The sequence below is a fragment of the Rhodnius prolixus genome, unplaced genomic scaffold, assembly GCF_049639745.1.
Source record: "Rhodnius prolixus isolate KJV_2025 unplaced genomic scaffold, Rpr scaffold_7, whole genome shotgun sequence".
Lineage (NCBI taxonomy): Eukaryota > Metazoa > Arthropoda > Insecta > Hemiptera > Reduviidae > Rhodnius > Rhodnius prolixus.
The window spans coordinates 1,588,081-1,610,408 of record NW_027411582.1 but is presented as its reverse complement, the minus strand read 5'-3'; the positions used below and the strand labels follow the sequence as shown (position 1 = coordinate 1,610,408).

The 22,328-nt window shown below is 38.1% G+C and overlaps 1 protein-coding gene and 1 long non-coding RNA gene across 3 annotated transcripts in view; one reads left to right on the top strand and one right to left on the bottom strand.

Moving 5' to 3' along the window:
• Window positions 1–14,633, bottom strand: part of LOC141446681 (uncharacterized) — a 29,410-nt gene extending 14,777 nt beyond the window's left edge. Inside the window, exons 1-3 of one of the 2 annotated variants that reach the window (XM_074113331.1) lie at window positions 14,161–14,633; window positions 4,593–4,746; window positions 2,932–3,089 (exon numbers count right to left, since the gene is read on the bottom strand). In XM_074113331.1, coding sequence (XP_073969432.1) covers window positions 2,932–3,089; window positions 4,593–4,746; window positions 14,161–14,163 — 315 coding nt within the window. In that variant the 5' untranslated portion in view covers window positions 14,164–14,633. The remainder of the gene's footprint in view (window positions 1–2,931; window positions 3,090–4,592; window positions 4,747–14,160) is intronic. The other variant, XM_074113333.1, reaches the window with a different exon arrangement.
• Window positions 13,298–16,375, top strand: LOC141446686 (uncharacterized). The gene is made up of 3 exons (XR_012453821.1): window positions 13,298–13,412; window positions 14,927–15,264; window positions 15,453–16,375. It is a non-coding gene; the product is annotated as an uncharacterized lncRNA (long non-coding RNA).
• Window positions 16,376–22,328: the final 5,953 nt, after the last annotated feature.

Genomic DNA, 22,328 nt, shown 5'->3' with positions numbered 1-22,328 from the left:
GGCTGACTGCAGTACAATTAATCCGTCAAGGCCCGCGTGGGGCTATAAGGATAATTGTAGGCCTATTAACTGTGGCCACTGCAGGCTGCAGAAAACACATGCATCGCATGGGGGCCTGGCACAGATGATAGCCTTTTGTAGGTTCTGTCAGGAAGAGGAGGAGGAAACGGCACTCTGCATGTGTTGTGTCTGTGTGAGGGGCTTGCATATGGCTTGTAAGGATGTTATTTTTCGTGGAGGAAAAAACCGAGGCCTAAAGTGCTTTACCTGTGGAGTCGTTCTCCAGAATTAGAGTCTGACTAAACGGGCGAGCTCTAAAGTTGGGGGAGCCACAATAGATCCAAAGGGGTTGCAGTGGGTAGGCCTTAAGTGCCGCCCTATTAGAATCTTTTTTCTTAAGCAAAGGAATGTTTGCGTAATAAAAGGGAGCTTCAGATGGCAGAGTAACCCGAGGATAGAAATGTCTCAATTGATGCTTGTCAGTTTTGCTGCACCCAACTAGTCAGGCGTCCATTTAGCTTTAATTTTCAAACAATTTTATGGCTGATTCTTTGCTATTTAGTCAGTCTAATCATTGCTATTATGTCGGTTTATGTACGATTTTACAAATTAATGCCGTAATGTATAGGGTTCTGGAGGTGAAGGTGATGATCTTGGGATGAGCGCTTTCAAGGTTACGATGAGTTTGTTACCATTTCAGAAGCCACCCAATGAATATTGGGGTTTTCGTTTGCACAGTTTCAAGCAAATCGGGGCTGATTACGCAGCACAGATTTGGGCATACGATAATTCGGTACAGGGCTACCTGTTAGAACGAGGACACTTTTAATGACGTATCTACAAAGAAATTCGATATCGTTGAATAAAAAAATATCTTTTTTGTTTAATCGTCCGTACAATGGCCACTGAAATGGGTTACATGTAAAATATCAGCATGCATTACCCTAGAATTTTTACAACCACCCCCAGATAAGTCACAGCCCTCTGCCGTACCCTGTTTGCAAAGATGGATGTGAAAATAAATAATACAGATCTATGTAGATAGTTTTCTCAGTTGAAGCATGGTCCGCAAATACTACGAGTACCATTTCTACCAAAAATATATATATATATATATATATATATATATATATATATATAAAACAGAAGATGGCCTAGTTTTGCCAAGTGAGCGAGCCATAACCTCCTTTCTAAATTAGCCCTGGGTAGCCTTCGGCTGGCATGTAAGGAGTCTGCTTGCCGGCCATAAAGGAGGTCCGTAAATAAAGTAGCAATACTCTGCTCGGAACATGCCTTCTGAATAATTAAGCATCTACGTGCTTACACTTCCCTGCCAAACTTTCTCAGCCCCAACATATTGGGTGCTCTATTAAATGAAAGCCAAAAAATAATAAAATTTATTGCTGAATTTCTCTTACTACTTTTTGCGTAATTAATTTCTCGCGAAACTTGGATTTGCACTAAAATATAGTTATAATATTATTTTATAGTTTATAGATGGTTCAGTGTAATAAAATGTTCAAAGAAATCGTAGTTTCCTCGCAAATCTATAACTACACATTGTACATACTTTGAAAAAAGGGGCAACTGTTTTTTACTGGTTTGTATGGCCATCTGTTTTCGTCACAATATCGTTTTTTTCCGACACATTATTTTAAATGGCACACGCTACGGAATAAACAGAGTCCGAATATTCACGCTCCAATGGATTCCAGGGCACTGTGGGCTGCTTGGCAACGAGAGGGCCGATGAATTGGCAAAAAGAGGTGCGCAGATGGATCAACCTGAGCAACCAATCTCTATGCACGCATTTAAAAGGAGAACTGCTGCCTGTCTTCGATCAGAAGTGAAGTGCAGACAAAAAGCAAAAGCGGGTGGAAAACGGTGGCAAGTATTGGTCGAACCAAGTGGACGAGTTCCACCTAATCTGACAAGAAGGGACGGCGTGGCCTGCTTCAGACTGCTCACGGGTCATGTTTATTTACAGCCCCACCTATATCGCATTGGGTTGGCGGCGGATCCGACCTGCACTTTGTGTGGAAGAGAGGACATGTCCTCCGAACACCTATCGAGAACCTAAGAGGTATTACTTTATCGGATGATATCTACAAAAAAAAAAAGCATTTGTGTACTGGGAGGCCCGACGTCGGATGGCGGAACTGCCGTGACTTACGGGTGGCGTAGATAAAAAAAAATTCACGAACTGCATCAAAGGCTAACCATTTGCTAAAACTGTCCAGTACCATATTGTCGCATTTAAGCCTACAGGGGCATTTAAATCAAACTCAGAATTCGAACTCCTTGAGACTTTTCCATCGTTTATTTACGCTGACCAAATGCACACGTTTAGATTTTTCCACAATTTCCCAAAATCATTTAAAATCAGAAATCTGCACGATTGCAATACTTTTCCTTACTAACATTATGAGAAAGTACGAGTAATAATTATCGCCCCCACTTCTTGATTGAATCAGAATTTTGTCTAAAAAAATCTCTTGTTTTACAATGACTGAAGATGGTTGCATTTAAAGTAAAGCAATAACATTTACTGACCAATTAAATTGGAGATACGATTTTCCTTCAAAGTAAAGATGATTCTAAAAGTGGACCAATTTGTTGTCAGCCTCAGGTTTCTAAAACAAGGCATATGTGTGCACAGTTTCCGTCCTGTCTACAAAACAAGGTTGTTAGTTGTCTAGACCAAGAAAGAGATTTAAACATGAGGGGTTCCGAGCCTGTAAGGAGGGGTCAGACCTCCAATCAGGAAATTGATTTCACTTAGTGTCATCACAGTCCGTTTGTACAATCACAAACTGTTTGTTCTATATCCAATCATCTTGGGAGGGGACTTTTACTCTTGAAATCATCCCTTCTCTTCAAGCACAAATCTAACTGTAACTTTAAAAAATAAAGTACACTGATAGGAGTTACCTTAACATTGTACACCCAGAGTGGCGCTTCATTGCACGCTGAAAAGCCCACCTCGCCTCCGAAAACATAAATAGACTCCTTGTAAGCGACCGCTGAATGTTCTTGTAAACTTGGAGGTCTGTCACCATCCGGTTCTAATAGCTCCCATACTCCTTCATCTAGAAACAATGGCAAGAATGTGATAAATATATTGGGGGGATTAAAGACATATCCTCAAGTTTTGTCCAATAAATTATGCAGGTATTAAAGGGATGCTGGATGGCTCCATTCGTATTGGAATGAATCAACATTTGCTTTGTGCATCAACTTAAATCCTGAGTTAGTCCTGGATTCTTTGAAGATTTCTAGATCACAGCAAGCTACTACTGGGAATGAATATAAATAAGACAAGTATGTCGGTATTATCGTACAACTGTAAAAAAAAAAAAAATCTAGCCGACAATATAACAGCAGTATATAAATCTGTGGCTTGGTGCAAGAAGTGTCAATGTCAGATTTTGGTAAAAATGAGTAAAAAAAATCTGTTTTGATATATTAACCATCCAAATGTTTCTTGCAAGGAGTGCCGAAGTCAATTTCAAAGTAGTAACTGAGTTACTAAAACTTACTAGTGCCAATGTCAAAATTTAGCATCAATATTTCCCCACCTCTAGGTAAACCAAAGAGGACGTACACTCGTAATCCTTTTTTTGACATTGGCACTTCTTGCACCAAGCCACAGAAATATAAGCTGAACATTCCAAGAAGTATTGAGTTATTCCGCAGCAGTCGAAGAAGACAGAAAGAATAAAATTAAGTTCTAAGTTAAGTAAAAATTTCATAACAACCCTTCAAGTTTTTGAAGAGAAAGACGAGTATATATTGACGCCGAGCTCAATGTAAAAATTGTTCAACATGTAAAGAAAGTTTGTTAAGTCTATCTTCGAAAAAAATCTGATTCGGAGATCTCAAAACTCGAATTCACACACTGAAGATCAGTCATAATAAATCGAAGAAGTTATAACTAAAAATAAGACAGTGTATTTCAAAGTCGAAGTAAATACAGTAAAATGTTTTATTACAATATTTACACTATATAAGTAATGAATAAATAGCCGTGACATTTAATAAAAATGGTTGAACTTCCTTCAAAATCGTACAAAATAAATAAATCGCTTTATTACATTTGTTTTTGCTTAATGTATTTCGAACAAAAAAAACTTAAATCCAAAACATTGGAATCAAAACTGCTAACCAATAAGTTTCGAGTTTTTTCAAGTATAAAACTGAAGTAAATTTTAACACGAATGCAATGATTTCTTTTGTTAAATAGTTGTAAATAAAAATAGTATTTTACTTTCGAATAAAGGTTGGAATAAATCAGCTGATGAAAGGCAGAAATATTTCGGTGGGAAATAGTTTTCTTTTTTAGTGAGCACGACAATCAAACAACTAGCACTACCTGAATATGACGTCTCTCTGTATATTACATTTAGTAGAATTCAGTATAGGACACGCAAACGGGTTATAATAGGTCTACTTGTCACGGGTTAATCCAAAGTATTGACTATCTAGACGTACAGTAGTACACCAGGTTATAGACTTTTAGTAATAAAACCAAAATCATTACTTAATCAAATTGTACTAAACCATGGTTTAGAGTAAATACTGAGAATACTTACTTAGTGAATATCTCCAGAGATCTTTGAGCGGTATGTTACCATTTCTACCGGCCAGTAGATATAGATAACCTCCGCACAAGGTTACACTGTGTTTAGAACGAGCACTTGGTGTTTTGGCGGTATTGTCATTTTTTGGAGTGACTGGTGTCCACATCTGCAATATTGATAAAATATTATTAAATACATTATTAATGTAATTATTATTTTTTCTATGGGTGTGTTAATATAAGGGTATTAAATTTACATTCCGGGTTTAGGCATTAATATCCCGATTTAAAATTTGAAAAACTAAGTTCCGCTTACATATATTTTTGGTTTTAATATTTAACGAAATACAAATTTTAAAAATAGCCACTTCAATTACAGGGGTGCTTATGAAAAGACTTGTGCAAGTTATTCTTTTGTAAGAGCCTTGTAAAATACTTCTTGTAAGGTGCCTTCTATGGAGGACCAGCTAATCTTGCTTCCAAATGGGGCGTGTATCTTATCTTATAGTCACTTGCAAAAAAAACTTTATCAGATACCAATTCTGTATCTACAATCTATTGTAACTGGAGATCTTTTAGTGATTCTCTAAGTGAATGCAATATTGTGCTCTACGGTTGAAGTTCAAAAGGTGTAAGGTTGCACTTTCTCAGGATAGCCAGGTTGTGTTAAAAAAAACACTGAATTCTTGTATCTTCACCTGATGGGGATATTGAGGAAGGAAGAACTGTTGGCCCAGAAAGGGCGGATAATACGTAACATCGGTGGCGGAACTTAAAACATTTCTTTGTAAAATAGAAATAAGAAACAGTAGCAAATTTGAAGTGAATACAAAGAGAGCTAAAATGATGTAATCCAAGAATAACTGGTGTAAAGAATATTGTGCCAACCTCACTGTCAACTCCCTTCCATCCCATCGACTAGATTCAATATCTACAGGGAAGAGGAGGGGATAAATTTGCTATGCTTCATCGTAATTCCCGAAGGAAGCTATAATGGACGTCACAGGAAGGCACCATCGCGGCAAAAAAGTGGTTTTGTAATGTCAGGCGAAGTTGTCGACGTGCTGAAAAACTAACTATAATGAGTAACGGTTTCATTGCAGCTTTTGGTGTCGCTCCTACAATCTAAGGATACTAATAAACATTCAAGTACTAATTTCTATCCAATCCTGAAACCTGAATCTGTTGCAGCCTCAACTGAAGAATATTTCAAATATAGTTTATAAAAGGCGTTTTAAAGTTTATTGTCTATCTAAATGAGATCATATAGAAATAAATAAATCTAAAATAATGGGTAAAAGATAAACTAATAAGTGTTAGTCCTTTATAGAAAGAAAATATCTGCTTGATTTTCGAGAAAACTGCCAAGTTTTAGAAATTCTTGCAGATTCTCACCAAATTATTTTCAGTCATCTTCGGATTTTTACTTTTAATTCCCCCATAGCGAATGCTATTGGTAGTGTGATGCCCGATCGTGATTCCAGATTTAATGCTACCGGCAGCATATTGTACCTTTTTGGAAGTGGACTTTTGTATCAATCTAAGAGAGGGAGACAGAGATTGTTTTCTATTAAAAGGAAAGTAAAATAGAATTAACACTCCTAGGACTTCCTTTACAGATTAGCGAATTGGTGACGTTCTAAGGAGCATTCTAGAAAGTAAATTAAACTGGACAGAACTAGTTAAGATACATCGTGAAAGCACAACACCATTCGTTAGAAAGATATTTTGCATTCAAACTCAAATTTAAGTCATTTCCGATATATATCTCCGTTTTAAAAATTATATACAATTGACATAGTTTCTCTTTCTAGCAGTAAAACAAAAAATGAACACGAGAGTAGAGCACTTGGAGAAGCTCATCAATAAATAAAGTTGCTGAGTTGTTCAGCTCTTAAGAGGAAAGAAAGTCGGTCAATTTGTACTAAACTGTTAGAGTCGATAGATGGTATTCAGGAAGCAACCCAGCGCTAACCCACCCGCCAACACCCACACCCTCTTCTACAAATAAGACATTCTATCTCCGCCTCCTAAATAGGCAGGCGGTTGTTGAATGGTTGTATTTGATGCGATCAAGTGAGCAAAGAGATCCTCTGGGAATTTATGTAAGTAAGAAGGGCCCTTACTATTTGATTCCTTTCAGTTTTATAGGTCATCCAGGTTCTGTCCTATATCTGCTGCACATTGGAATTTAATACTCCTAATAACACAAATAGGCTGAACCAAAACCAGCGCACTCCGCTGGAATTTATCAAAGAGGGAAGTAGGTGGACTGCATTAATATTGTCTTTACATGCAGTTGTGGCTCCGTCATCTTCACTCCCATAAAAACAAGGAATACATACCTTGAGATCCCCCTGGTTAAAAATTGGTATGTTTGTGTCTTGATCAACAGCTTTTTGGACAAAAACGAACAGCCGGAAGACTGTTTACTAAATTCATTTTATTTTCCACTTTGTGGTGATTTTCTCACCACATAGCACCGCCCACTTTCTTCCAAACTTGCTGAAATGAATATGTTATGGTAGACCAGTCATTTTTTTTTTAAACATTTTTCGAGGAAAATCCGATTTAAGGTATCTCTTTGGAGATAGAAGATTAGTGTTGCCTCCTAAGTGTTATACCGACATTAATCAGGTTATTAATCGAAGTGACCACCAATGGTAAACATTTCTAAGATCATCTAAAATTAAGAAATTTCCAAAAAAGCGATTAGTTTAGTTATTTTGCTAAAAACTAGAAAACGGTCCAATTGTTTCTTTTGATTTATTTAAGTAATGTTCCCTTTTGATAATATTTCCTAATCTACGATTGATTGATTGATTGCAATTTAATCCAAATAAATGATAATAATAAAGTATGCCAGGCTGAACTCAACTGTTACGGTACATTTACTTAACAGTTTAAATAATAAAATTATTATTAATAAGAATATGTAGCAGCAATTCATAATTTGGAGAAAATAGGTTATTCGAAAATTGTGTAACCTACTTCAAAATATAACCTCAAAAGAGCCACAGCAAAAAAAAAAAAAAAAAGTCTAGAGTACAAAATGTTGAACTCTAGCAAACGACTTACGCCAAGCTTAGAATATGATTTTATGTTACGTATTTTTTTGTTTATAAAAGTACATAAAGTGCCACTTTAATTAAAATCGGTGATGTGAAAGTGGCACACTTTAAAAATTAAAAAAAGATAAAATGATTAGATTTTAGAGTTTTCCGCGATTATTTTGAAAATGGTTTCATCTATTTCCTATAAATTCTATACATCTAAATCATATAGCTTCACATACGAGGGGGTACCCAAAAATAACCGGAATTGCGTTGCCGCGCATGGAGCTTATGTAGTACGCATTTCTGCCGCTAGACGTGTATAGCGCAATTCCTTGCCAGTTCAGTCCTGTCTGTGTTGTCTGCCTGGCTTATTCTGTACATCTGCAGTGATTGTTTTTACCAGCGCTGTTTTGTTCTTTTTTCGTTTTTTATGATGGCAAGTTTAAGTGAACAACGTGCAGCTCTGAAATTTTGTTTTCTACTCGGCAAAAATGCTGCTGAAAGTGTTTTAATGTTGAAAACAGCTTACAAAGATGACGCTATGGGAAAAACTCAAGTATACGAGTGGTTTACTCGGTTTAAAAATGGCGACATGTCGATTGATGACAAACCTCGTTCTGGACGTCCATCAACTGCCCGAATCGACGAAAATGTTGAAAAAATTCGAGAGCTGGTGTTCACAGACCGTCGACAGACAATTGATCAACTGTCAGAGAGTAGTGGGTTATCTTGGAGCTCGGTTCAGCGAATTTTAACGCAAACAGGAGACTGGTTCTTCCACCACGACAATGCACCTGCACACACAGCCATCTCTGTTACACAGTTTTTGGCTAAAAATGGCATGGTTCCGCTGCCCCACGCACCTTACTCGCCTGACCTGGCTCCGTGCGACTTTTTCTTATTTCCACGCATGAAAAAGGGCATGAAAGGTCACCGATTTGACAACATTGAAGAGGTCAAGAAAAAAACGAAGAAGGAGCTGTCAGCCATTTCTAAAGATGACTACAAAAAATGTTTCGAACAGTGGAAGCACCGGTGGGACAAATGTATTAGTTGTAATGGAGAGTATTTTGAAGGGGATAAGGTTGTTCTGTAAAAAATTTGTAAATAAATAGCTTTTAAAAAATAATTCCGTTTTTTTTTGGGTACCCCCTCGTAGCATCATATCGATCATATAGTTTAGTCGATCATATAGTTTATACATAAAGTTTAGTCGATCATATAGTTTGTACATAAAGTTTAGTCGATCATATAGTTTGTACATAAAGTTTAGTCGATCATACAGTTTAGTCGATTATAGAGTTTATACGTAAAGTTTAGTCAATCATATAGTTTAGTCGATAATACAGTTTAGTCGATCATATAGTTTGAACATAAAGTTTAGTCGATCATATAGTTTGGTCGATCATATAGTTTAGTCGATCATACAGTTTAGTCGATCTTATAGTTTAAACACAAAGTTTAGTCGAAACGATTTTTTTCAGAAAATCATCTAGGCGGGATTATAAGAGAGGCGAAAGCTCTTCACTACCATAGAGTGCCGTATCCAGTAAATTGTGCGGTTCTGACACCTTTAAAATATTTATTTTAAAGCAATAACCAACCGAAATTTTCGAGTTGGTAGAATATCAATCCACCAAAAGTGCAAATGTACTCACGCTTTTTCTATGAGGTCATACAGAACCAAGTTGGGCAATTTTTTTTTCAGGTAATATTATTTTAATGAGTTCCGAGGGGGGGGGGAGCTATAACGTCACACTTCCTTCAATAACATCATTTTATTGTAGTGAACATATGTGAAGAAATATTGAACTATCTTTGATATATAAATTCTAATTTTCAAGAATACTTGATTATTACTGTAGCGAGAGAAAGATTGCACCGAAGGCAACCTTTATAGTATTGGTGGTGAAAATTTGTGGCACCATTGGAACAATACTTTGTCCCTTGAAATGTCTGTCGGCCTGTTGAATTGGAGCGGAAACTCTTTTAACTCTTTTTTCTTTTGGCCAAAGGTTGGGGTGGCAGTGGAAAATTACACCGCCTTAATTGAACTCACTTCCTGCTGACCTAATTGTTTTTCCGCGCATATATTTGGGCGAAATGGGACCAAATTAACACATTTAATTCAATTACTATTTTCTAGCAGCGAGAAGAAAATTTTTGATAATCGATTTCTCACCGGAAATACGACTTCTGAACGTCCCTTAAAAACGAGAAAAATTATTTTTGTGCTTAGTGTAAATGTAGTAACAGTTTTTTTTAAAAAAACATAAATAAATCAGTATCAAAAAATCAAGAGATCTGTTCCAAAAACGATTCAGTGTAAAAACCCACAAATGAATCTCTCTTACTACACACAAATCTTGAAGATCTGAATTACACATTATTTTTTTAAAAACTCTGAATGTTTATGATACTTAATTCTTCCCTTTTCAAAATCCCCTAAAAGGAATTCTCCAAGATTATTTTTCAAATAGAATTTATGGATTATACGAAGCCTTGGAAGGGGCCATTTTTGAAAAAAATAATAACGTGTGGCTGTGTCATGGACACGGCCGTGTGTTGTACGTGAATACGTTTGCGTAACGGGTTATAATTTTTATATAAAATATTTTTATTAAGGTATTTAGGGTGAAATCAAGGAAACAAATCGACGATCGAACACAATCTATGCCTGTACAGTCCGTTGTCGATGTAGAAGCGATTTCATCATCCACTTGCATTATTTCAACCGCCCCAGCTGCAATGTACTGACACCGTCGCGTTGATCCGCTCGGCCGCATCCAATCTTTTACGTTCCCGGCACAGCTTGACTCGGTCATATGGTGTTTTATTATTGCCATTCGATTGTTCTTGAGAAGCCCTTTCCAACCGTATACGATCTCTGTATTTGGTTTTGGCTTTTCGACGGGTATAGGCCGACATTATATATTTTTGGGTAATATTTTTTTATTCTAACACCTAATTATATTCACTGTCACTATTTTACATTAATGTTTTATATGCAATCAGTAGATTGTGACGACAGCTGACGATTAAAACTTAAACGAACATCGTAGCTTCTCCGAGTCAAAAGTTATACCATTTGCAAATCTCGATACGCAGCAAAATGATCTCAAAATGGCGGCATTTATCCCTCCACCGCGCGCGCGATGCGTCACAGTCCTCGCTTATCGTAATGAATTCTTTGATCATTTAGCTATCCAGTAGTCTAATTTAATTTTGGATGTAGACGATAGATTCGAAACTATAATGCCAAACTGTATTCCCCGATTTTGTTATCATCATGGTTTTTTGGATTGCCTCCATATGATAGCAAATTTAAAGACGTATTCACGTCAAAAAATCCAAGAAATTTAAGACATCCTGTCCGTTAAGTGATGACTTCCAGATTGGAATGTTTTTAGCAAAATATTCCAGGCTCTCTTATCATGTACAAGACAGAACATTTTACAGGTGGGAATCCTACCTTCGCCCATCTTCCAGAAGACTCATTAATAGATTTTTTTAAAATAAAATTGGTAAATCAATATGAGTATAATGTGTCTACAAAGTTTTGAACATGATGGTTGAAGAAACTTTAGCAACTCATTTAACTCTATAATATATATAAGGCACAGGCCAGAACATTGTATACAGTACTTTTTTAATTGAATAGTAGGTACTTCTTTTTAAAAAAGTGTCATAAGAATTTTGCTGGGAAAATGTATTAAATAAACTTTGCAGACCAACATAAGTTGTATGTGAGGTGTACATCAAGTTTAATGAATAAATTTCAAAAAAGTGGAAAATACATTCTACAAAGTATTTCTTCAGGTAGACAAATTTTGATCGGTGGGATACGGTCGGGTCCCCGGGTGCGAATCAGAAAATATCCTGTTGTATTGACTGCAGACCATTTTCTAAAAGCTAATCAAACATGAAGATACATCAATGCAATTATTTGCTATTAATTAGTGAGTAGAACAGAATGCTGAACTGATCAGGACGAGAGATTTAAGGGAAGCAAAAAATTGCAAACACCCCATGACCGACCATTTTTTGGAAAAAAAAAAATATTAGAAATAAACGAGCTTCAACATTATAAGTAGAATAAAGCACTAAAGTTGTGCAGGCTAAAGCTACAGACGGGGAGACCGAGGAACAGCATCGATTGAGATGTCAGACGAAGAGACTATCAATCTAATAAAATCGAGTCCACAACCGTTGGGTCCAGTAATGTTTGTCTGTCCCATTACACAGAACAACCTCATTATGATTAATAGGTCTCCTTAGCAGTCTTCTAGCTTAACAATTATTATAAATTTCATCTCTTCAATATTTCTTTTCTCTTTTCTCATGTAAGAAAGACCATCTGTGATCATGATTCAAGTTTCGTAATTAATTTTTAACGACTTCCCATTAAAGACTGAAACTTGCCTGAAATATTCACAGGACGTTTCCTTACTCACCGAAATTATTATTGATTAATGACGGCCATCAATGTGCACAGTGAAACTGACGCATGGGGAAACCAATAATTTAGTACACTTATTCGGTTCCTTTTATATTATTAGGAAATGTTTTCTTACAATGCTCTCGAAATCATAAAAGTATTCTAACATAATAAAAATAAAAATGGTTGGTCGGAATAGGTGTAATACTGGGACTTTTCCGATGGGGAAAACCTAGAAAATCCAAATGCTTGTAGCCAGTCAGTATATCAAGAGAGTACATTCTACGAGTACATTCTCGTACAAACTTTTAAACTTGAAGTCGCCCAGTAAACCAATTGTGTAAATTTTGTGCAAACTTTTTCTCAAATAAAATTGGCAAATTGTAATATAAGCAGTTGGTCTTCAAAAAATCGTATTTACAGATAACCAATTTTTCTCAAATTCGAAATTCCATCACTGATTTTAATATTATATAGGTTGTCTGTACTTGATCAGATATAGAGCTTGACACAGAAGAACCTTCCTAAAATGGAGTTCTTCAGGGAAATGTTCCAGAAAAATGTGAAAAGCCTTTATATGAGTGTATAGAATATGAAGGATAAAGTGCACAGTTGCAGCCATTTTTGAGCTAATCGAAAACACTGTAAAATCCCATCAGTTCATTCATTTTCTGATTTACCTATTTCGATCAAAAACTTAAAAACGTAAGTATCGAAAAAAATTAAAACCCAAGTTGAAAAAGAACTGTTTTAGAATTTTCTACTACCCTAAACCATTTTACTGAATTCATGAGACCCTTAAAACAAATATTTTCAGAGAAAACTTGAAATGGAAAAATTTGCCTCCAACGCGATCCTTTCTCTTAGTAGTAGAAAAATAAAATGTATTGTATAAAGAAGATAGCTGCCCATTGTGACGATTAAGAATAATCTAATAAAAAAATGGCTTAAATCTTCCACATTAACGGCATAATAACCACCCTAGAATGGCTACTTGCCAAATTTTCAATTGAACTCATTCCCTTCTTTTGAATTCTAGCAAGTTTCTAGCAATGCTTTGTGTCTTGTAAACAAAATTCAAAATAGAACTGTTCAGTGTGAACTTACACCAGTATCCCGTTTTCCTCTTAAGAGAAGTATGAATGTGCGTGAGGGAAAGAGACCCAAAGATTTTAAGAAGAAAACCCACAGGAAACAATAGAATGTTCCATTCAATATGTATCAGCTGTAGCCAATAATTACGATTTTAGTCCATTTCAGCAAATAAATAGCATATCTACATTTACACGGTGAACAGTTAAGAGATGTGTTGGGCATACAAGGGCAGCTTCAAAATCTGGTAAAAAGAAATTTCATAACTCTTCCAGTATTATATTGAAATTCATTGCAGTTACATTCGGTTGTACAAAAAAGAAATCATTGATTTTTCGCTTAGATCACAAACTTTTCAATAATTTTTATAATTATATCCGAACAGTAATGTCTTCCCTAAGTCTTCACCAATGGTTTTTGGATGATAATAATCACAATTTATAATCTCATAATTTAACCCTAAGTTAAGGATAATCGAAGACAGTCTTCAGTAATAAATAATGAGTATTAAAACTTGCGCACGAATAACTAATATTAATATATTTATAATTTTAAATCCCACCAGCAAATTATTTAAAAAGTTTCAAGTTAAATCAAAAGGAAACAAACTTAACAAAACAAAAATAAATAAAAAATCCTCTGTGATCACTAAAAGTAAGGAATATATCTAACAAATTATATGACTAAGTTTTCTCATGCAACATACTGATTAGATTTATTATGAAAATGAATTATCTATTAAGTGAAACATTGATCATAAAGTAATTCTTGCAATAAATCTCTATTATCTATTCTTTCGATAATATTAACAAAGAAAATAGGCGAACTAGATGAAATATAAGGTAGAAACTAGCAAAAAAATTTTTTGACATTCCATTAAAAAAGTCAAAGGAAGAAGATAAATTGTCCAGTTTTTGCTTATTCGTATTTTTTTTTTAATCCATTAAATAAGAATTAATCAGGAGTGATAAATGGATTGTATCAAAGTAACTTACCATACATTAAATGACTCCAATAAAACTATAACATTCTTGAACATTAAAGCAACTACATTTCACACTATAACATGTTAAAGCAAACAGAAATGGTTGATGAACGAAAAAAATAAGAAAAACGAAACGACAATACTGAGGGTGATGAATGAAATGTTAACAATAATTTCTTGGGAAATTTATAATAAAAACTAAATTCGTTAATATTTCTAAGAATGATGCACTCTCTAGACAAATTATTTCGCACAAAGTATAAAATATATAATAAATTGAACTGTACTATTATATTATTGGCACCGATATGTCTCTCACCGATCAGGGACAGAAAAACACTGAACTCCCAAGTAGTGCCTTTTGATACGGTTATCTATGTAGTTAGTCTACTTTTCGCCAGACAGCAGCACCCATTCTACTACTTGGAGCTCACTGCTTTATTGATATTTCTCCTTCATAACTTCTAATAAATGAAATCGAAAAACAATTTCAAGTCATATTTTTTTTTAACTTTTAATTTTTGAAAATATGGATAACTCTGCAATTTTTGTGAGCTTCAAATAGAATGGGCAATTGATTATATATGTTAAATTATCTTAGTTAATAATCCACTTTCAATTATCAAAAATTAATAATGACTCCAATGGTATTTAGTAGGATAATTTCATGAACATAGAACTCACTGGACTTATTAACTTAGTAATGTTTAATAAAACGATTTGTTCCAAAATAGAAAGTACTTGTAGCAATTTTGAGATAGGAAATCTTTTTTCAGGGAGTACAAACTGAAGAGAATCGAAAAAATGAAATAAGTTACTTAAAGACAGTTGTACTAGACATAAAGTTGAATTCCCTCAAGATGGTCGCTACTTCCAACAGAAGTGAAGTGAAGTTAAACAAATATTACATTGAACGCAGGACGGAACTGGATGGCGGAGTCTATTTATGGAGATCGGACGTCAATATTAGTTTGTCGCGTCAATGAACCAAAAGCTAGATATTTATATTTGCATTCAATACTTTTGCACTGAGTAAACACCAACGACTTTTCAAAGATACAGCTCGTAATAATCTAGTAATTACTTTTACTAGATCGATATGCCTTGCGAATATGTATGTATGCTCATGTGTCTTTTCAAATTCCCAGCTACTGTATTAACAATTTCCACATTCACTTAATTTATAGTGCGTTACTCCCAGAATGTATCCTGATATATGTTTTTAAACTACTAGCATTTAGGGAACTGTAATCACATTCACTGCATTTATACGGCTTGCCACTATATTGTATATGTTTTTAGATGATCAGCGCCGTGTACAACTGTAATCGCATTCACTACATTCATATGGCTTTTTGGAAGAATGAATTTTGACGTGTGACTACAAATCATTGCACATTTCTGAAGAGTATTCGTATTCAGAAAAACCTGTGAGACATTTTGCTTGAATAATTGTGCATACGAAATTGCAATATAAGTTGCCCTTTACGCTGAATATGTGCACTTAGCTTCATAAATTTAGCATCAATCATCATCTACTTGATAGAGCTTCAAATATCTTTAATTCAAACTGCAAGCTGATGTATCTATAGCAGTATAGCTGAATTAATCGATTTCCAGCTCTCTATTAAAACTTGTCTAGTATGGTCACCTTGCTGGATATTCAACCACCTAATCTGCCCTTGTCGCCCTTTAACACAATGTCCAATTTACACTCCGATCATATGAATCAATGGTGCACCGTGTGAATTCAGTCCAATGTGTAATAGAATTATAGTTTATTACATTACCTAAAACATTTATTTATTTATCAATTTACTAGAATTTCTAATTAATTTTATGATTTTAACACCAATAGTTGTTAAGATTTGATTGTTTTGTCTTTTCTTTATAAATAATAATAATATGAGACAATAATTATGTACAATTAATGTTCCTGTTACGACATATTCCTTAAAAGTCGATTAGCGTACTCTAAAAGATCTAGAGGACAACTAAAATATCGTGAAATAAATCTTCTTTGACCGAAGACGGATGGGCCAAACATTGGATTACACTTACGTTTAAGTATGTGAGATCTCGTTTCCCCTCTCAAGAAGGATCAGTTCCAATTCGGACAGAGATCTCCGCTGATCCGAGATTATGTTGTTATTATTATAATCATTAAATTATCATGTATCATGTATTATTATTTTTATTATAAAGTATTCTCCTATTTTTTCAATCCAGGCTTAACTTTTGTTATATTAATTATATTTTATTTATTAGTAATAATAAAAATTACAATTTAAAACAGTTTTAAATTATAAATTAGCCCCTGATTTAATATTTTATAAAAAAAAACAAAAAAAAACATTTTTACAACCCTGATGTAACCTAAGAGAAACCTTCATACTTTCTTGTACTTCATAATTTCTTGTACGAGGTCTTAATTTAGCCCCTTTATGTATAAGCAGTAGGTTGCGGTACAATACGCTGTACTATGAATATTTTTCTGAAAATACTCCTAATGTCAAGAATAGGTGTCCGGAGGTGTCGCCCTGTCGCCTGTTGGTTTTTGGTGCATGGGCAGTAGGCTACAGTTACATCATTAACTTTTAAATCTACTTCCCGCTAATTTTCTGTATTTAATATTTACTTCTTTTGAATTTCTTAACCATTTATTTTTAGCGCGCATGCGCAGTACAGTTACTGTACAGTGCTTCCTTTTCAATCTAATATTAGTTCCCGCCAGTGTCCCGTGCTCTTATTTAGGTGCCTTTTTTTTTGTAACTTCATTAAACACGATTGTTCTAAATTTACCATTTTTTTTTTTTTTAATTTAAAACATGAATTTAGTTTGAATGTTATAAAGTTTTGTATGGATTTGATTAGTAGTAGATATGTATGTCTGAAGTGTGGAAGTGAAATGGTGAGATCGATAAGTACGAATGGAAGTGCCGTATATATTCGACCTTGTCTCATGATGTGAAAAGAAGTGTGCATGAGGGTTCTTGGTGTGAAAGGATTACTGATGACTGAGTTTTTTTTGTTCAAAAGCGTACGCAGAGTGATGTGTGCTTTAAATTGGGATTGAGTAGAGCTTCTGGATGTGACTGGCGGAGTTTTTAGAGGTGTGAATGGATATTAGTGGTGTTGGAAAGATTGTTGAAATTGACGAGAGTATGTTTGGCAAGAGAAAATGTAGAGGAAAAAGTGTGAATGGTAGATGGGTGTTTGGTGTGGTGAGGAGAGGGGATCGAATAAATGCTTTTTTAGGGTTTTTGAAATTAGGGATAGAGGTACCTTAGATTAGATTAGATGGTAGATGGGACGGGACCTATACCCCAAGGCACCGCAGCCACAGAAGACTTATTGTGCCAGTCCCTTCTTAGTTCTAGTAGGCGAACCCTCCCCTCCTAAAGAGGTCAAGGACTTTCCCTACTAGTTGTTTTTGCGCTACTATCTCCTTCGGCCTCAACGTTCCAAAGGTTTCATAGCGCAAACTTTCGATTGCAACGCAATCGAACAACAGGTGAGAGGCCGTTTCCTCCTCTTCCTGACATAATCTGCACAACGGCTCCGAGCTGATAAGCCCCACCTTGCGCAGATGCTTCTTGAACCTACCGTGCCCCGTGAATAGGCCTGTAATCAGAGTAATCTGATTTCTGCCCAAACACAGGGTCTCTTTGGATCTTTGCTTACACAGCCAAGGCATCAAAGTCTTGCTGTGTTTAACCCCAGGACACATCACCCAGTTCTTTTCGTGCTCCCTCCAGATCCAATCTCTGAGAGCCGCGCGAACCGAACCCCTGGTGATCCCCAGGACAGGCTCTGGACCGATGAAAGGAGTGTTAGCCCCATTCCTGGCCAGATAATCAGCTTTTTCATTCCCTTCAATACCCACATGACCCGGCACCCATTCCAACCGAACTTTGTTGTGCCGCGCCAGTAGTTCTAGGGCCTTCCTGCATTCCCAGACCAGGGAAGAGGTGATTCTGAAGGATACGAGAGCCTTCAGTGCAGCCTGGCTGTCCGAAAAGATGCGAATCTCCCTATTTCTAGGTTCCATCCGCAGGTTTTCCTCAGCACATATTTTAATAGCAAAAACCTCGGCCTGGAAGACTGTGGCGTATCTCCCAAGAGATCTCTCAATGAGTACCTCGGGTTTAACCCCACACACTCCAGACCCAGTCCCACAGTCCATCTTGGAGCCATCGGTAAACCAAATGCCTCCCTTCCGGTACTGATCCGTCCAGTTTACCCTCCATTCAGTCCTCGGTTTAATACACACCTGAAAAGGAGTCTCGAAACTGTATTTAGGACAGATACTGTCCCCTGCCATGTCAATAACCGGCCCAGGGTCGACCTTATCTGAAATAATCATATGGCCAATGCAGGAACTTATACGCCTCCATTGCCCATTGCTCGCCATTCTGTACGCACTGGCCCTTGCCTCCGCCTGAATAACATATTGAAGCGGAGCCAACCCCAGAAGTACCTCCAGCGCCGCAGTAGGGGTGCTACTAAAGGCCCCCGTGATCATCAGACAGGCCAGTCTCTGCACCCTTGCTAGAGCCTTAATTGCCGTCTGTTGTTCAGTCTTCCTCCACCACACCACTGAACCGTAGGTGATGATAGGTATGACTGTACGTGTATAGAGCCAGTGGGTCATCTTTGGGCTAAGACCCCATGTCTTCCCACAGGTTCTAGTTATTCCACAAAGGGCCTGTTTAGCCCTTAATGTAACTCTCTCAATCTGCGCCTTCCAAGTGAGTCTGGTATCCAGGACAATGCCCAAATACTTGACCTCACCCGACACATCCAGAGTTTTACCAAAAAATCGAAGGTTTTTGTAGCTCTCCTTATCCCTTCTCCTTGTAAAGGGGACCAGAGTAGTTTTAGAAGGGTTCACTGAAAGCTCTACCCTTCTACACCAATTTTCTATAACCTTGAGAGCTTCCTGCATGAGTTCAGCCACGATTGTCTCATGTCTACCCCTGACCACTACAGAAATATCATCTGCATAGCCAAGGACCGAGAACCCACGAAGGTCTAGCACCTCAAGTAACTCATCTACGACCATACACCAAAGGAGCGGGGATAGAACCCCCCCCTGAGGGCACCCCCTAACTGTCGTTAACTCCAGCGATTCCCCAAAAAGGGTCGCTGTGATTCTCCTTGACGATAGCATGTTACAGATCCATCTTGAAACAGTGGACTCTACGCCATGTCTATCCATCGCCAAGGCAATTGAACTGTAGGTAGTGTTACTGAAGGCACCCTCAATATCCAGAAACACGCCCACAGCTGTCTCCTTGCAAAATACCGAAGCCTCCAACTCCTTAACCAGACAATGGAGGGCTGTCTCGCAAGATTTGCCTGTTTGGTAGGCATGCTGATTGGCATGCAGAGGCCGTTGCTTTAAAGCCACCTCCTTAATATACATGTCAATCAGTTTTTCTAGCACCTTCAACATGAACGATGTTAGACTAATTGGTCTAAATTCCTTCGCCTGGGTATGAGTTCTCTTCCCAGGCTTTGGAATAAAGATAATTTTTACAGGCCTCCATGCCCTAGGGACATGGTTGAGTGCCAAGCATGCCCTCATTATCCTGCATAAAATAGGAGTAATTAAATCTTTCCCCTGCTGCAAAAGGGCAGGGAAAATGCCATCAGGACCCGGGGATTTATAGGGCTTAAAATAATTTACAGCCCAGGCCACCTTATTGTAGGTAATGCAGTATTTAGCCACGGCCCAGGTTTCCCTGGTCCCCCGACACCTATCGGGTCCCAGAGTATCCTCACCATGCTGTCCTGACTCAATTACCTTCGAATCGGGAAAATGAGTTCTCATGAGACACTCCAATGTGTCTCTCCCCGATTTGGTAAAAATCCCTTCCTCGTTCCTGATGGTACCCAGGGCACCCCCTGGACTTTTTGATATTATGCGATGGAGCCTAGCCCCCTCCGAGGTCATCTCTACCTCTTCACAGAGCTTCCTCCAAGCATCTCTTTTAGCCTTTCTAATGGCTATGTTGTAAGAAGTTAGGGCCTCACGGTACTCCTTCCATGTACCCCTTCTTTTAGCTACATTGAACAGTTTCCTAACTTTACTGCGGAGCTCCTTCAGCTGGTTATTCCACCAGCCTACTTTCCTGTTAGATGTTATCACTGTCTCCGCACAATTCTCCCAGAAGGCCTCCTTGATGACGCCCTGAAGTCTCTCAGCAGCTTCATCAATGTCCATCCGGGTCCTAAAGTTATTGTTGACTGTACCAATGTTTGCGCTGAGATCCCGTCTAAACGAGTCCCAGTCTGTTCTCCTAGGGTTTCTGTAAGTAACCACCTCCTTACAGTCAAACCCAATGTCGAACCTAATGTACATGTGATCCGAAAGTGAGGGGACCCCCGACACATGCCAGTTCCTAACAAGGGTCGATACAAAATTAGTTCCCAAAGTTAGGTCGATCACTTCCCTACGAATAGAGTTGTGGAAGGTGGGTTCTTCTCCCTCATTTATAACATGCAAATTATTCGCACTAATGAAGTCCAGAAGATACTTACCTCTCTGATTGGTTCCTGAGCTACCCCATACCTCGTTATGGGAATTAGCATCACACCCAATCAGTAGTTGCAGTCCTCTCTCCCTACACCGGTTGGTCAGATACTGCATCTCCTCCGATGGGGGAGGGACTGTAGAGTCATATGGAAGGTAGGTCGAGGCCACGACAATCTCCCTGGCCTCCTTATCCACATGTAGCTTCACCTTTATTGCGGTCTGGTCTCTGAAACAAAATTCCATTAGCAGTAAAGAAGTAATGTTTTCCCTAACAAAAATACATGTCCTGGGATTGTCAAGGTTATGGTCATAATAAATCTTACCTTTCGCTTCGCCAAGTCCTGCAATTCGCCCCCGTACCAGCCAGGGTTCCTGGATGAGGACAATGGCGATATCTTCCTCCTTGATGAATTTTACTAGAGCTGCAGACGCCCCTCTACTGTGATGGAGGTTCACCTGAAGCAACCTCCATCGATTCAGGGGGGTCATGAGCTGCAGCACTAGTAGAAGTCTTCGAAACTACCCTGAGTCTGACCACTTCGAGTCCTAGAAAAACCTCGAAGTTAGTCCCCTTCAACCTACTCAGGGCCTGTTCCGATATTTCGAACACAAGAGTTTGACCCTTGGGCTCGATTTTCCTATTTAGGAGCCTCCATTCCGCTATATCCAAGCCCTCGTTTTGAACGAGCAGCTTGTCCAAAATAACGGACGGAGTGGTATTCTTGAGAGCGCCAGGTACCCACATAGCCACCTTAGCCGCCCTCACGATATCTCTGGCAGGACCCACCCTCAGCTTAGCTCCCTCACCCAACCGGAGCTCCGGAACCACCCTCTCTAACCAAAGTCTCGCATCCTCACCCTCGCAAGCGAGAATGAGTGCACCTTTGGAGAGAAAGCAGCTCCGAAACTGGGGTCCGATGCTGCCAGTACATTTCTCACTACAGATCTCCTCCACCAATTTCTGCTGAAGAAGATCCGCTTGCTCCTCCGACAAAAAGTCATTCGGATAGGAGTCAAGAACGATGGCCATCTTTTGAGCGCAGAGAGCGTCCCTGAAAGAGCCCGTAGGCCCTTCCTCTGGGAGTTTCACCCTCTTGCTACCCTGTGCCACCGCCTTCCCCGATGCCGAACTTGGAGTACTGACCTCCGACCTAGGCCTCTTAGGGGTCTGACTTGTTTCTGGAGGGAGAGAACTAACGACTCTCGCCTCCTTCCCAATGCCTGCCCCATCCGAGGAGGTCGAAGGAATTATACCTTGCCCACCTGGCTGGTTTACCACTCTGGAGGTCTTCTGCCCCTTCCCCCTTTCCCTCCAGTCCTTCCCAGGAATCCACTCCTTCCCAGCCTCAGCGACCTTAAGCTTAGCTAGCTTTCTCCGCTGAGCACCACTCGGCTTCCTAGGTGTAATGTGAATACCCTTCAACTTCTGGGAGACTCCAGTGACTGCCTCTTTACCTGGAGGGTCTGCGTTGCCGCTCCCTCCAGAAGAAGTTCCCTGTAGTCCCACCAAATCCGTCTTAGGGCCTTTCACTCTTTCCCCTTTTGGTTTTATCCCAGCCTGTGTTCCTTCCTCAGTAACCTGAGGAACACCACTGGCTGTCGTTTTACAATCTAGTTTTTTATTGTAATTACTCATC